The 15,774-nt window shown below is 38.9% G+C and overlaps 1 protein-coding gene across 22 annotated transcripts in view; it reads left to right on the top strand.

The window, feature by feature from the left end:
• Nucleotides 1–15,774, top strand: part of PEX5L (peroxisomal biogenesis factor 5 like) — a 242,110-nt gene that overhangs the window by 162,322 nt on the left and 64,014 nt on the right. For all 22 annotated transcript variants that reach the window (XM_004038055.5, XM_055381829.2, XM_004038053.5 and 19 more), the window contains 2 exons: nucleotides 319–442; nucleotides 1,346–1,442. In XM_004038055.5, the coding sequence (XP_004038103.1) occupies nucleotides 319–442; nucleotides 1,346–1,442 (221 nt within the window). The remainder of the gene's footprint in view (nucleotides 1–318; nucleotides 443–1,345; nucleotides 1,443–15,774) is intronic.

Below are 15,774 nucleotides of genomic sequence, written 5' to 3'. Positions count from 1 at the left end.
AGAATGTACACAGATTCAGAAATAAATTCAGGTCAAACAACTTGATCGCTTTAACTGTAAAAGCAATGCAATTTATCTTAATAGGAGATTTCTATTTAGCTGCACAAGTTTTAATTTGTATGCAACATTGGAAAGATAAAGGTTGATCTTGGGGCTTGGGAACATTGGTTCAATGAAGCTCCCTTGGATAAGATTTTTCAATCTTAATTAATCTTTTTCTCTCTGCACCACACGCTCCACCCTCACCCCACTCCCCCCCACCGCTCCCCCCACCGCCCTGCCACCACCTGCCTCACCTGCTTCCTCTGTACTTACTAGACATTCAAACACAACTGGAAAAATGGGACGATGTTAAGTTTCATGGAGATCGAAATACCAAGGGACATCCAATGGCAGAGAGAAAATCATCCTCATCTAGAACTGGATCAAAAGAGCTCTTATGGTAAGGTGTTTTAATACCAGAAAACGGCCATTTATGTATCAACTTTATGAGTGGCACTGAAATAGCCAATGAGTTAACTCGATCCAAATACTTGGCATCACATGTAACCCCTATATAACAATACCAATTATTGTGGCTTCTACCAACTCAAATTATTTCATTTCAGCTGTCAAAAATCAATGCAACTCAGTCAATAAGCGTTTTGAGAGATTCGTAATTCAACATTGCTAATAATGTTCTGAATGTGTAACTGTGCTGATTAGTAAAAATAGGTGTATATGTGTATATACATGATAATATTCAATATATTAAATAATAGTTAAATTTTTGCAGCTATACAGGTAACTTTTTTGGTTTGCTCCATCATCCACTATCATATAATCAAATAATTAAGAATAATGTATGGATGCTTATGAGAAAATCTGGCCACCTGAGTTGTACCATATTTTTGAAGCTTCCTAAAGGGCAGTGTCCAGCTTCCATCTCCTACTGCCCTCCCGCATCTCCACTTATCATGACATTGCAAATTCTATATAAAGATAAAATCTCTCCTGAGACACTTTTTGGGAAGTTTCTTCCCCTACCAAAAAAAAAAAAACCGTAATTTTTTTATGAAACAGAATTTTCTGTAACAAAAATGGTACTGCATTTATTTACTTTTTGCCCATAATCGAACTGAATTTTTTTAATCGAAGATAATAACACCTAGCACATTGTAGCCTCTTACATTCTGAAAGTGGCCATTATAATAGAAATACATGAAACTTATCTCTATCATCAGAATTTTGATGAAAGCTTTGACATCATGGCTTTCAATGATCCAAATTACCTAGTTTCTTGGCTGGATTTATAGCTTAATTTGTTTCTAGTGTACGTTTAATTTCCTTAATGCATCCCTTATAGGTCCTCAGAACACAGATCTCAACCAGAACTGAGTGGTGGAAAAAGCGCCCTCAACTCTGAGTCGGCTTCAGAATTGGAATTAGTGGCTCCAACTCAGGTAACAAAACTGATTATTCAATGAACACATCTTTCCCTATATATAGTGTATAGCATAAATGTTTTATTTTCATTTTGTACAAAAAGTTTGAAGTATTTTTTGTACATTGCGTTTCATGTGCTGTTTCATTCAGTAGCTATCTCAATACTTAAAATAGCTGAAATATAGGTGTGTGTATATATATATATGTATATCTACACATTTGGCTGGAAAATGTGTTAATGAATTCACTGTGTACTTAGCACTTTTTCCTTGTTCTACCATTTACTGTTCTATTATTTTGTAATACAAAATCTGTTCTACTCTATTATTAGCACTATTTACATAACAGAACTCGATGGAGAGGAAATTGCATCTTGAGTGTTCATTCACACCTATGCCCTGTGGAATATACTACACATTGGTACCCTGACTGTCACATTAAAATAAATGTCATGCTGAGAAATGTATTATTATAGTATTAGGAGTCATGATGATGATAATAAGAGCTACTGAGTGCTACTAAGTATCAGGGACTTTACGTATGTTTTTTAAGTGTTATATATAATACTCAAATAATCCTGCGAATTATTATTAACCTCACTTTAAAGATACTCTTTAGTCTCAGTGACGTCAAACACATTTTCCTGGGACACTCAGCTAAATCATTGGTGGAAGTAGGGTGTGAACCAGGTCTGTCTGTCCATTACTTGAACCTTAAGTCCAGTTTAACTAGCTGTTTTATAACTAGTTATCTCCTATGATTAAGAGCATATCTCCTATGGTTCTAATAAGGCCAAAGTCAGTCTCAATCTTTTCATTCCCTTGAACGCTTTTAAAGGCCTTGATCTAAAACCACGAAGATATCATAAGTTGTGTGCATCCAAATTCATGCATTCTACAATCTAGTTGAGATGAGACTCAGTGTTTAAGGAAAATAAGTGTAATAAAATAAGCAAGAGAAATTTTCCTGAGCTTACTAGATGTTGAAACCAAGAGGAAATATACTATCTGAGGTGAAATAAACAAATAATTATAATAATAGCAGATATTACTGAGTGCTATAAGGACTTCTTACGTATTAGCTCATTTTTTTCTGTTAAATCACTCCATCAGGTAAGTCCAATTTTATAGACAGTGAAACTAAGTTACAGTGAGCTGAAGAAACTTGTCTGCGGACCCACAACTAGTAAGTGGCAGAGAGAGGTAGGACACAGACAGAGAGGAAATCTTCAGCAAATAGAAGGCCTCTGGAAACTTTTCTAAGCCACCAGCAGCGCCCCTACAAACACCTGACCCTCCACAAGAGAGGACGATTACTGCTCCCAGATCTTAGCTGGGAAACAAGTCCACTAACTTCCTGAACAAACAGCCCTGCAAACCTCAATGAATTGTAAATGTAGCATGAAAATGTAGTTTTTTCCTTGGTGCTCACTCTAAATGTATTTTTAAAAGGAAATTTATAGCACTTACTATATCAGAAAAATATTTCATGATAAGTACAGTAGAGATTTAGGCTCAGCTAAAGTGATTGGTACTGTTTCTTAAACTGGAATACTTGGAACAATTTAATGTAGCAATAAAACGTTTGTTTCTAAAGTGGGTGAAACTTGGCACAGGTAGGCTGTTCTACAAGGAGCTGAGGTGGAAGATCAGCTGGTGTCCCTGGTTGCCATAGAGACCCAGGATGCATTTATCTTATTCCAGTGACTGCAACTCTCCTGCTGGTTGTCTGATTTCATCCCACCAAACTGTCCTTCGTCTTACCCATCAGTACACCTTACTTTAAACAAAGACAAAATACTTTAGAAAATTTTCTATATTGTCTCCAAAACATAGTTTAAAATGCACCTGAGAGTTTTCTATCTGGACAGATCTTAATGAATCCTTTTAGAGAGTTATCAATTATTTGTAAAGAATTTACTCTTATTTGTTTTTTTAAAAACATTACATGTTTACTTATGCAGATTTGCCTAAACTAAGGAAATTCATAATCTCCTAGTTTTAATTTCAGCCTATGGTTAAATTAGGAAAATTTCATGAATTTGGGACTTAATAGATCTGAAACACCAAGTCACTCAAACAGCAAGAGAATAACCTGATCAATCTACCTGTAATAAAAAACAAAAAGATGTTAAAAAAAATCTGGCTGAGCACAGTGGCTCACGCCTGTAATCCCAACACTTTGGTAGGCCGAGGCAGTAGATCACTTGAGCCCAGGAGTTTGAGATCAGCCTGGGATACATAGCAAAACCCTGTCTCTACAAAAAACACAAAAATTAGCCAGGCGTGATAGCACAAGCCTGTAGCCCAGCTCCTCAAGAGGCTAAGGTAGAAGGATGACTGTGCCTGGGAGGCAGAGGCTACAGTGAGCTAAGACTGAGCCACTGCACTCCAGCGTGGGAGACAGAGCAACACCCTGTCTCAAAAAAAGAAAGAAAAGAAAAACCTTAGCCAAATTAAATTTAACAGAGTTACTGAGCAAAGAACAATTCACGAATCAGGCAGCCTGCTGAGCCAGAGTAGGCTCAGAAAGACTCCAGTGAAGCTACGGGGAGGAAGATTTACAGAAAGTAAAAGGAAAGTGATGTCTAGAAAACTGAAGTGAGGAACAGAAACAGCCGTATTGGTTACAGCTTGGCATTTGCCTTATTTGAACACGATTTGAACAATTGCCCCCCTTTGATCAGGCACAACTGTGTGATTGGCACAGGAGTAGGTTACAGTTTGTTTACATCTCCATTTAGGTTATGGTTCACTATGTACAAAGAAATCTTTAGGCTGAACTTAAAATATGTAAGGAGTTGATTTAACAATATACTGTTAGAAGCATAAATAAATATTTTGTCTTTTAATCTATGAACCATTTATATAGATAAAATCATGAAGGTGGTATAAAGATTCACCTTAAAAGTATAACTCAGATGGGGCCAGGTGTGGTGGCTTATGCATGTAATCCCAGCATTTTGGGAGGCCGAGGTGGGTGGATTACTTAAGGTCAGGAGTTCGAAAGCAGCCTGGGTAACATGGTGAAACCCCATCTCTGCTAAAAATAAAAAAATTAGCCAGGCCTGGTGGCGCATGCCCGTAGTCCCAGCTACGCAGAAGGCTGAGGCATGAAAATTGCTTGAACCTGGGAGGCAGAGGTTGCAGTGAGCCAAGATTGTGCTACTGCATTCCAGTCTGGGTGACAGAGTGACACTCGGCCAAAAAAAAAAAAAAAAAGTATAACTCAAATGGTTCACAGGAAAATCAAGGAGATGTTTTCTTCTCTCTCAAGCCAACATAAATTATATGAGGCAGTGACCCAACAGGTGAAGACCTATTTACAAAATTCCTTTAAAAATTGTATTTCAGAATCACAAAGAAAATGGAAGCTCACAATGTGAAGAACTAATGTTTTCAAATTTTCTTTATAAGATGAGGAAAAGGAAAACATAGTCTAGCCTCTTTCAAATAGTGTTTTGAATGCTGTAGGGATAAAAGGAACTTTCTTTCCACCTCTGGAAGTTTTGAGAATTTGAGTCTACAAAACAAACTGATTAACAGGAGGAAAGGCATGCAAACGGATTGATGTGGAAGCATGTGGAGAGTCACACAAAGTATGAAACTCAGGGAAGGGCCAGATGATTGGAGCCTAAATATCCTCTTCACAGAGGAGAGGGAAGTAGGGAATGATGGTACTCTTAGAGGAAGAGTAAATTATTTTTAGGGGAAATGAAGGGGCCTGAAGAACAGACAATAGCCTTGTAACTGTAATAGGTTCATCACCCAATGCAAGTCCGTTAGCCAAGACACCAAGTTGCAACAGAGAAAGAGGTTTGATCACAGTGTCACCCAACAAGGAGATGGGAGGAAACCTCAAATCCATCTCCCCGAGGAGTTTGGGGCTAGGGTTTTTAAGGGTCTTGGAGTGGGCAGAAGTGTGGAGATCACTAACTGGTTGAAGAGTGCAGAGTGAAGCTATAGGACAGAGAGAGGAAGAAGCTGTGTTCTCATGCTGATCCCATTCATCTGTGGGGGTCTTCAAACTGGTTGCTGGAATTCAGGGTCTGAAAAACATCTTAATGATCCTTAAAAGCCTTATGATTTGAATGTCAGAGATCCTGTCTGTAGGAACAATGTGGATAGAAATTGGCAGTATCTACTGCTATGTTACTATTAGCCGCAAGGAAGTGGGACAAAGCGCAGCCTTATTTATGCTTAATTATCACCATATTTCTGTCCAGAACCTGGCATGCAATTCTTGTCAACCCTGTGGGGGCAGTTTCAGCCTGGTAAAGTTCATCTGAGTCCCCTTCGATCAGCCAAAACTCCATGATTGGCACAACAGTAGGTTACAGTCTGTTTACACTTCTATTTAGGTTATAGCTCACTATGTACAGAGAAATCTTTAGGCTGAACTTAAAATATGTAAGAAGTTGATTTATATAGATATCTATATATAACAAAAGCCATATTGGGAAGGCTGATCTTTACCATGTGTTATAATCCGTATTTCATTCTCAATCCTAAACCAGCAAGTCTGGGCACACAGCTAAATTGCAGAAAAGTTTCAGGATCTTTAACTGAGTTGGTGTGGTGTCAACTCTAGTGTTCCTTCCTGGGAGTTAATCTTTTCTAAGGAGATTGCATTTCTTCTGGGAACTTCAGAGAAAGTCCCTACCTGTGCTTCAGGGGAGGCAGAGGGGCGAGAGACAGGGTAATGGGAGAAGGTCAGAGACACCTTGGTTCTGAGGCTGCCTCTTTAGTTCAAAGTACCCGGCACGTCCAAGTGCCATGTTTTGGGGTACCATTTTTCTGAGCCCCAACAATACACTAATCAGAGTGACTGGAGGTGATAATAAATTATATAATCTCTGTGTTTTGAAGAATAAGGTTTCTTGACACTTACCCAAACTGTGTAACTAATATTCCCTGGAGTTAATTGTTTTTAAAAGTCATATATCCCGAAAAATTAGAAAACACTTGAAGAACTAAGAAAAACACAGAAAGTAATATAAAATTACCTTTCTCCACAAATAGGTTAAGATAGTGATTAGTGAGGCAAGAGACAATTCAGCTTCTGCTGGAGACTGATGGTTCAAGCCTTTTTGGATTTGGACACTTGGAAGGGGAGCTCCAAGACAGGCTTTTGCAGACCTCGGTTAGATTTTACTGGGATGTGCAGCAGCCAGCTCTCCAAGTGCCAAGTCACAATTTTGTAACTCACTGATTTTGCTGACTTTGGCACAGCAAATGCTGCCATTCACATAGTCTTAATTCCAAACCAGAACAATTTAAATGTTGGCAATATCCTGAGGGGACCAAAGCCCTTGGTCCCCTAAAGGTTCACTGAAAAACCACTGACATGAGGCAGGTTGATTAATAGGAGAAAAGGCATACAAATGTTCTTAACGTGTATACACAGGAGCCGTCGGAACGAAGACCCAACCCCCCAATGAGGTACAGAAGCTTATATACCATCTTGAGGTTGTGGAGAGAATATGGGCTCAGAGTATGGGCAAAAACAGGTTTTGGTTGCAGGACGCGTTATGGGAGGGAGAAAGGAAGAGGCTTGGCTAGCAAAGGGGGCCTTATCATATAGATGAAGCCTCTGGCAGGTAGGAGTCTCAGAGAGAATAGCTGGTAAATGTTTCCTTTCAGTCCTTTAAAGGTGTCAGACTCTCAGTTAATCTTTCCTAGATCTGGGCAAAGGAAGTGCTGGTTGCATTAATACAGATTCTCTACAGATCTATAGATGTGAATTTCCCCAACAAAAGACAGCTTTGCAGGGCCACTTCAGATTATGTCAAAGAAATATATTTTGGAGTAAAACATTTTGATTTCCTTCAATCCCAAACCAGAGCAATTTAAACCTTAAGGGCAGGTATGTTTTCTAAATTTCTAAAGGAGTAATGTAAAAGGAAATGCATGTTAGTAGCTGTTATTTATCGCATACCTACTTCCTATGTGTAATATGAGATTATATTTTTATATATTATTTGAAATTCTTACAATAACTTTGGGAGTTAATATAATCCCCATTTCACAGAAGAAAAATACATCTTAGAGAGCAAAATTTTCCCCAGGTGACACAGCTAAAGAGGAAAGGATCCAGGATTCAAATCAACCCATTAGCTCCTAAAGCCTTTGTTATTGGGCTGGGTGCGGTGACTCATGCCTGTAATCCTAGCACTTTTGGAGGCCAAGGCAGGCAGATCCTTGAGCCCTGAAGTTCAAGACCAGCCTGGGCAACATAGTGAAACCCCATCTCTAAAAAAAAAAAAAAAAAAAAAAAAAAAAAGAAGAAGAAGAAGAAATACATAAATAATAAAGCATTTGTTCTTAACTACAGACCACCTCCTTTCAGCCACATCATGCTTATCCACCAGAGATAATTCACAATTTCTCTTCTCACTGCAAACTCTGATTATTACTTACTTTTACAGGGTTGATATGATTAAGTAATTTTAAAGAATGTGTATCACTTTATTCCAGAATCTTTGTAAAACAAATTAGGATTGTCATCTGATTTCAGGCCATACACAATTTTGTGCCTTCCTCTTCCAAAATGATTCTCAAGCCCTTACTTTTAGAAGTATTGATGGCTTCCGTTTCATTCCATTCAATTCAACAAATGTGTTTGAATGTCTGCTCTCCGCAAGGCAAGGAAAACGTTGGAAAGAGGAGTTAGACTAAAGTTGAAATCTTTGTGTCTAACAGAAACAATTAGATACACTATCAATATTAATAATTTTGCTTGCTGGAATACAGTACAGGAACCACTTCAACATGGCTTTTTCCCTCCAGGCCACACACAGTGAGTGATTAATGAGGAGGGAATGAAACAAAGATGGAAGTCAGGAAGAAAGAAAGAAGGCAGGCAGGCAGGAAAGAAATCTGAAAGACCACTTCTAGCACAGTAGGAAATCTGTACACAGTACATTCTCAAATATTTGTGGAAGTGGAAAATAAGGGATCCTAACCAAAAAGGAAAACAACTAATCAAATTTAACAATGTGGAAGTAGCAGCTGAAGTTAATTAAAGGGCAGGAAAAAAACCCAAAATTTTATTCTGGATCATTTTTAAAACTAGTTTCAATAATAGTTTTTAGTTTTGGCCAATAATAGACTGTTCACAAATCAGCACTTATTTGCCTCAATGTTCTTCAACATAGAATTTGGTAGTTGAAGGGAGATGGGGACTATATGCTGCCATGCCTTGTACAAAGCTCTAGGAATTGGCTCCTTTACATACAAGGGACAGTTTTTGTGTGTATTTTCTTTTCTTTTTTTTTTTTTTTGAGATAGAGTCTTGCTCTGTTGCCCAGGCTGGAGTGCAGTGGCGCGATCTTGACTCACTGCAACATCTGCCTCCCAGGTTCAAGCAATTCTCCTGCCTCAGCCTCCCGAGTAGCTGGGATTACAGACACCAGCCACCACGCCCGGCTGATTTTTTGTGTTTTTAGTAGAGACAGGGTTTCGCGATGTTGCCCAGGCTGGTTTCAAACTCCCCAGCTCGGGCAATCCGCCCACCTCGGCCTCCCAAAGCACTGGGATTATAGGCGTGAGCCACCGCGCCTGGCCGTGTGTACTTTCAATGACAAATGTTTGTTAACTGTTTAAGAAAAAAAAATCCTGGGTATTTCAATGAGGAAAGTGTTTAAATGATCTATTCTAGTATAAGACTCCAACTAGTCTCCGCCAACCACTAAACAAAAGTACTCTAAAAGTCACACCTGATAGGCACTAACCAGAAAGATAATAATGAAAGCAAAGTTGTATTAAGCACGTACTATGTCCTATGTATGGCGTATTTACATGAATTGTTATAATCAGTCCTTATAGGGACTCAACATGTGAACGTACACTTTACAGATGAAAATAGTTTAAGTAATTTGTCCAAGGTCACCAGGTGGTAGTAAATGGTAAACCAGGATTTGGCCTCAGGCAATCTGATTCCAGCATATGCTTTCAATGACCATGTTATTCTGTCAGTCAAGGTCTGCTAGTTGTTATATTTTTCTTTTCTACAGTTAAACAGATTCCTTTTTCTCCTCCAGCAGTAATATATAGGCAATTGTATGAGAAGCTATTAACAACGGTCATTGTGGTTAGCCAACAGAGTTTTGCTAGAACAAAGAAAATAAAATACAACATTCCTTTTAAAAATCTATTAAATTCTTTCTTCTTCTCTCTCTTTACCTAGTGCTTATCATTCAGAACAATCAACAGGGGAACTTAATGCTTTCTTCTTTGGAGAGTGCAATATCCTACAATCCAATTAAGTTAAACCAATTAAAATGCCATTTGTAAACCCAAGATGTTTCCAGGAGCTTGCTATAGCTGTGGAGCATTTTTCAAAATCATGCAAAGGAGAAAAGAAATGCTTACATTAGAGTGCATTTGTGAACTCCATTACCTTTGTGAACTATATACACATAATGCCAATATCTAGATCAAAGGTTCTCTGTGTAGTTTCCTAGCCTAGCACTATCAGTATCACCTGAGAACTTGTTAGAAATGCAGATTCTGGGCCTTACCTGAGACCTACTGAATCGGAGTCCCCGGGGGTGGGGCCTAGCAATCTGCATTTTAACAAGGCCTTCCAATGATTCCAATGCCCACAAAGGTTTGGAAGTCACTGTGCTGTCAGAACAACTGCAACTCACATGTATGAGTGTAATGTGTAGTTGTTTTGTTTGCCATACCTTTATGTAAGTACTAAGCAATATAACCAGTTTATAAGCATTACTTTTATATATATATATATATATATATATATCCCTTCCCACAGCTTTTGCTTGCGATGAAATTTAAAAAAAAAAAAAGTTTGCATTGAAAGGAAGGCTGATCTTTACCATATGTTATAATCTGTATTTCATTCTGAATCCTAAACCTGTATGTCTGAGCACACCGCTAAGTTGCAGAAAAGTTTCAGGATCTTTAACTGCATACTAATCGCAATTCGAAAACTGCCTGTTTACCTTCAGTATTTACTAATCTTTGATGGCATTTATCTTATACTTTCTTGGGCAAAAGAAATGGTTTCAAAATGTGACATAGATAACACTCTTCTTAATGATAATCTAAGGCCTTCCTAAAAATGTGGAAAATAACACTTCCCTAAACAGTAATTGTACTATGAAAATAAAATTTCATTTACACAGTAAGATTCTATTTGCACTTGTTTTAAGTGGTAAAGAGAATATGAACTGTAAGCCTAGAATTCGGAGAGATTTGCCTCTTCTTCCAGTGCCCTTTGCATCCTGGGATGCGCGGTGCAGTTGGTGCATGAAACACTGACGAAGGGAAGAAGCCAAGGACAGTAATGGATCCTGTTAGGTCAGGCTTCACAGGAAAGTGAGGTTGTATCTTACTGGTGAGAAGTGCCTGCTAAGAAAAGGACTTGCCCTGGGAAAAAAATATTAGTGCTTTCACTTTCCTCTACTGCCATTCATGGGTCATTCATGACATTATATAAATGCACAAAGTTTTTTCCTTTTTCGTTAATTCATTTTTTACTGACAAATTACAATTTTATATATTTATCATGTAAAACATGATGTTTTGAAATATATATACTTTGTAAAATGGCTCAGTTGAGCTAATTAACGTATGCATTCACTCACATACTTATTTTTATAGTGAGAATACGTAAAATCTAGTTTCTTACCGAGTTTCAAAAATATAATACACTGTTATTAATGATAGTTACCATAATGTGCCATAGATCTCTTGAACTTTTTCCTCCTATCTAACTGAAATTTTATATCCTTTGACCAACATCTCCCAAACCCCTCAACCTTCACCTCCAGCCCCTGGTAACCACCATTCTACTCTGCTTCTATGAGTTCAAGTTTTTTCGATTCCACATGTAAGTGAGATCACGTGGTACTTGTCTTGCTGTGCTTGGCATATTTCACTTAACACACTGTCCTCTAGGTTCATTCATGTTGTCACAAATGAGTTTTTCTTTCTTGTATAAGGCTGAATAGCATTCCATCATCTATATATATCACATTCTCCTTACCCTTCCTTCCATCGATAGACAGACTGATTCTGTATCTTGGCTATTGTGAATAATGCTGCAGTGAACACAGGAATTAAAATATTGCTTAGACATACTGATTTCATTTCCTTTGGATATTGTATTAGTCTGTTTTCCCGCTGCTGATAAAAACATACCCGAGACTGGGTAATTTACAAAAGAAAGAGGTTTAATGGACTTAGAGTTCCACGTGGCTGGGGAGGCCACACAATCATGGTGAAAGGCAAGGAGGAGCAAGTCATATCTTACATGGATGGCAGCAGGCAAAGAAAGAGCTTGTGCAGGGAAACTCCCCATTATAATACCATCAGATCCCGTGAGACATATTCATTATCACAAGAGCAGCACGGGAAAGACCTGCCCCCATGATTCAATTACCTCCCACCAGGTCCCTCCCACAGCATGTGGGAATTCAAGATGAGATTTGGGTGGGGACACAGCCAAACCATATCAGATATATACCCAGTAGTGGAATTGCTGGATCATGTGGTAGCTCTACTTTTAGTGTATTGAGGACCCTCATCCTGTTTTCCATAATGGTTACACTAATTTGTATTTCCACAAACAGTTTACAAGGGTTCTTTTCTCTCCACATCCTCTCCAACACTTATCTTTCATCTTTTCCATAACAGACATCCTAATAGGTGTGAGGTGGTATCTCACTGTGGTTTTAATTTGCATTTCCCTATGATTAGTAATGTTGAATATTTTGTTCATATATCTATTGGCCATTTGTACATCTTCTTTTGAGAAATGTCCATTCAGGTCCTTTTCCCGTTTTTAAATCATGTTGTTTTCTTGCTATTGAGTTAAGTTCCTTATATATTTTAGATGTTAACCCCTTATCAGATGTATGGTTAGCAAATATTTTCTCCTATTCTGAGGGTTCTTTCTTTATCGTCTTGATTGTTTCCTTTGCTGTGTGGAAGTTTTTGAGTTTGATGTAATTCCACTTGCCTATTTTGCTTTTGTTGCCTATGTTTTTAGTGTCATATTTTTAAAATTCTTTGCCCAGACTAGTATCATGTAGCATTTCCCCAGTGTTTTCTTCTAGCAGTTTCATAGTTTCAGGTATTACATTTAAGTCTTCAATCCATTTTGAGTTGGTTTTTGTATATAATGTGAGAAAAGGGTGTAATTTCATTATTTTGCCTGTAGATATCCAGTTTTCCAAGAACCATTTATTGAAGACACTGTTCTTTCTCCATTGTGTATTCTTGGCAACTTTGTAGAAAAACAGTTAACCATAAATGCATGGGTTTATTTCTGGGCTCTCTATTCTGTTCCATTGGTCTATATGCCTGTTTTTATGCTGTTATCATGCCATTTTGATCACTATAGCTTTGTAATATATTTTGAAGGCAGGTAGTGTTATCCCTCCAATGTTGTTCTTTTTGCTCAAGATTGCTTTGGGTATTCAAGGTCTCTTGTGAGTCTGTCCAAATTTTATGATTTTTTTTTTGTTTCTGTGGAAAACATCATGGGAATTTTGATAAGAATTGGGCTGGATCTGTAGATTGCTTTAGGGAGTGTTTGGGAAATTTAACAATATTAATTCTTTCAATTCATGATCACGGGATATTTTTTCATTTATTTGCATTTTCTTCAGTTTCTCAGAAAATTTATTTCTTACCATGTGTCCACACTTGAAATTTTTATGTTTATTTTATTAATGAAGGAACCAACAGGAAGACAGTAAAGTTGGTTCCAAAAGCAAAACAATGAGGAACAGAGCTTTATATAGCCAGTTGGGAAATAAATGCCGAAATGAGTTTCCCTAGTTAGATACAAGATTGGCTAACTTTCTACAAGACAATAAGATATCACCGTTGGAGTTAACATCTCTACTAGGTTACAGCATCCTAACGACTTAATCCTGAAAGGTTATGAACTATCTTCCCCTTTATATTTGTTTATATTTGTTCATCGAATATACTGTGGCCCAAAAGTGTCAGATCAGGGTTGTAGTTGGCTGAATGGTGGCCAGATATAGCAAAATACATGATTAAATTACAGGACTCTGGAGAAGGAGGCTTTCCTGAACTATTTGGGTGGGCCCTAAATGCAACCACATGTACCTAAAAAGAATAAGGCAGATGGAGTTTTGAGAGAGAAGAGGAGGCAACATGGAGTGACGCAGTCATAAGCCAAAGAATGCCTGAAGCCACTAGGAACTGGGAGAGGTGTGATGCAGATTCTCCCCCAGAGCCTTCAGAGGGAGCGTGGCCCTGCTAATGCCTTGATTTTGGAATTCTAGTCTCCAGAACTTTGAGAGAATAAATTTCTGTCCTTTCAAGTCAACCAGTTTGTGGTAGTTTATATTTGTTACACTAGCCATAAGAAACTAATACAAGGGTCAAGAAGACTTAGAAAATTCTCTCACATGATATCAAGAAATCACGCAACCTCAATTTGCCTCTTTCAGTGTTGGGCATACATTTTTCTATCACAAGTTCTTTTGCTTTTGCAAAGAGTATAAATTGGCTGCCACAACCCTGGAGTACAAGAAACGTCTTATTATTTTTATTTACTGATATTAAATCTGGCTCTAAGACCCTACTTGCCAGGATGATATGATAGTTGGCTTCACTTTTATGTTTCAGGTCACCCTCCCTGTGTCAGGTGTCTGGGTTAGGAGGAGGTAGTAGCTTTCATGGGGCCTAGAGAAGGGAGGCTACTTGTTCATGGTGGCCCATGAGCCTGGCCCACCCAACAGTGAGGCGCTGATGCTCCTGCAAGCCCAGAGGTACTCCACCACCCTTCCCTCTTCTGACCACAGACACCCCTGTAGGCGCCTCACCCCTGTGCTGCCTGCGGGCCTTGCATTTTCCTAGGCAGCCCCCTCCGGCATTCAGCTGCCATTGCCCACTTCTAAAGCCCAGGCAGTAGGACCTTGCTAGCACAGACCTCTGCCACTCCAGATCCAGGACAAAAAACAAGACCCCTTTCAGTCTCCTATAACTTCCTCCTTAGCCTCCTGGATTGAACAGAGAACCTTGACTGAGAACACCTTCTGGGGCTAAGGAAAGAAAATATCTTTAATTCATTCATGCATCTATTCATTGACAGCGTATTTTCAACAACTATTTATTGACTACTTATGGAGCACCTACTGCCTGCTAGGAGATACTGAGGATACAGAAGTATTCCCAACAAAGAGGAGGAAACATAAATTAATGTTTAATAAATAAACGTTCCACATGTATTAAAGCAAAACACAGACTAACACTGTTGTTTACGGTCATAATTACTTCATTATTGCTTGCAATCCACAGTATTCTTAGGGCTTCGTTGTTGACTCCTCGCCTATGCAATGGCCCCCCAGGGGCAGCCTTTCTCTGTTTTCTGTCTTCCTGGCATGACTGGGTGAGCACAGCCGCCTGGGAGAAGCAGTGTAGAACAGTGGTTATGAGCATGGCCTTGAAGTACCAGCCCTGCCACTTACTAGCTGTATAACTTTGGGCAAGCGAATTAAGCTCTCTGTATCTCAACATCATCATCTTGAAAATGGAGTTGATAATACCTACCTCATGAAGTCGCCAAAAGAGCAAAATAAATTATAATGTCTAAATTACTTAGAGCGGTGTCTGGTAGTACTATCGTGTCACAATAGAAGAGGGGGTCCCCTTCAGGACCAACAATGGTAGAGAAATGAATGAAGAGCAGCTGAGCTATTTGAAGGGCAAGTGCTGTGTGAAGAGGGAAGTTTTGCTGTAGAACAGCGGTTTTCAAACCACGACTGCTTTTCAGAATTACCAGAGGCGCTGTTCAAACATCAAAGGCCCGGGCCCCACCCCCAGAGTTTCTTATTTAATTGGTTGGGGTGGGGCCCAGGCCTGTTCAAGTAATTCCCACGGAAAGCCAGGGTTGAGCATCACTGCTACAGAGCAATCTAACACACATACCATGAAGTCACCCTCCCTACCCCACCTCCACTCTATAATAAAAGGGACCGGGGAAATTCATTTCAAGCCCCTCTCCTCCTATTCCCCAAGGCCTCGCTGTGTCTCAGTGCATGCCTCATCCTGCAGCCCTTAGGCATATGTGGGCACTCATCCCTTGTCTGGCCCTGTGCTGGGCATGGGGAGTACAAAAGTAACCAAACAAGATTCTTACCCTCATGGATCCCCTGGTAGAGCACAGAGGTTGACCAAAAAAAACAAAAAACAAAAATGGAAACTCTCCAAGGTAAATTGTTGAGTGAAAAAATTGAAGAATTGCATGCCTTTTATGTTTCATATGTTTTTGAAACACATTACTGTACATATTACAATACACATTATGTGTTTAAATGTTTATGTAACTGCAGAGAAAAAAGGT

The sequence above is a fragment of the Gorilla gorilla genome, chromosome 2 (assembly GCF_029281585.2).
Source record: "Gorilla gorilla gorilla isolate KB3781 chromosome 2, NHGRI_mGorGor1-v2.1_pri, whole genome shotgun sequence".
NCBI lineage: Eukaryota > Metazoa > Chordata > Mammalia > Primates > Hominidae > Gorilla > Gorilla gorilla.
This window is presented reverse-complemented; position numbering and strand designations above follow the sequence as displayed.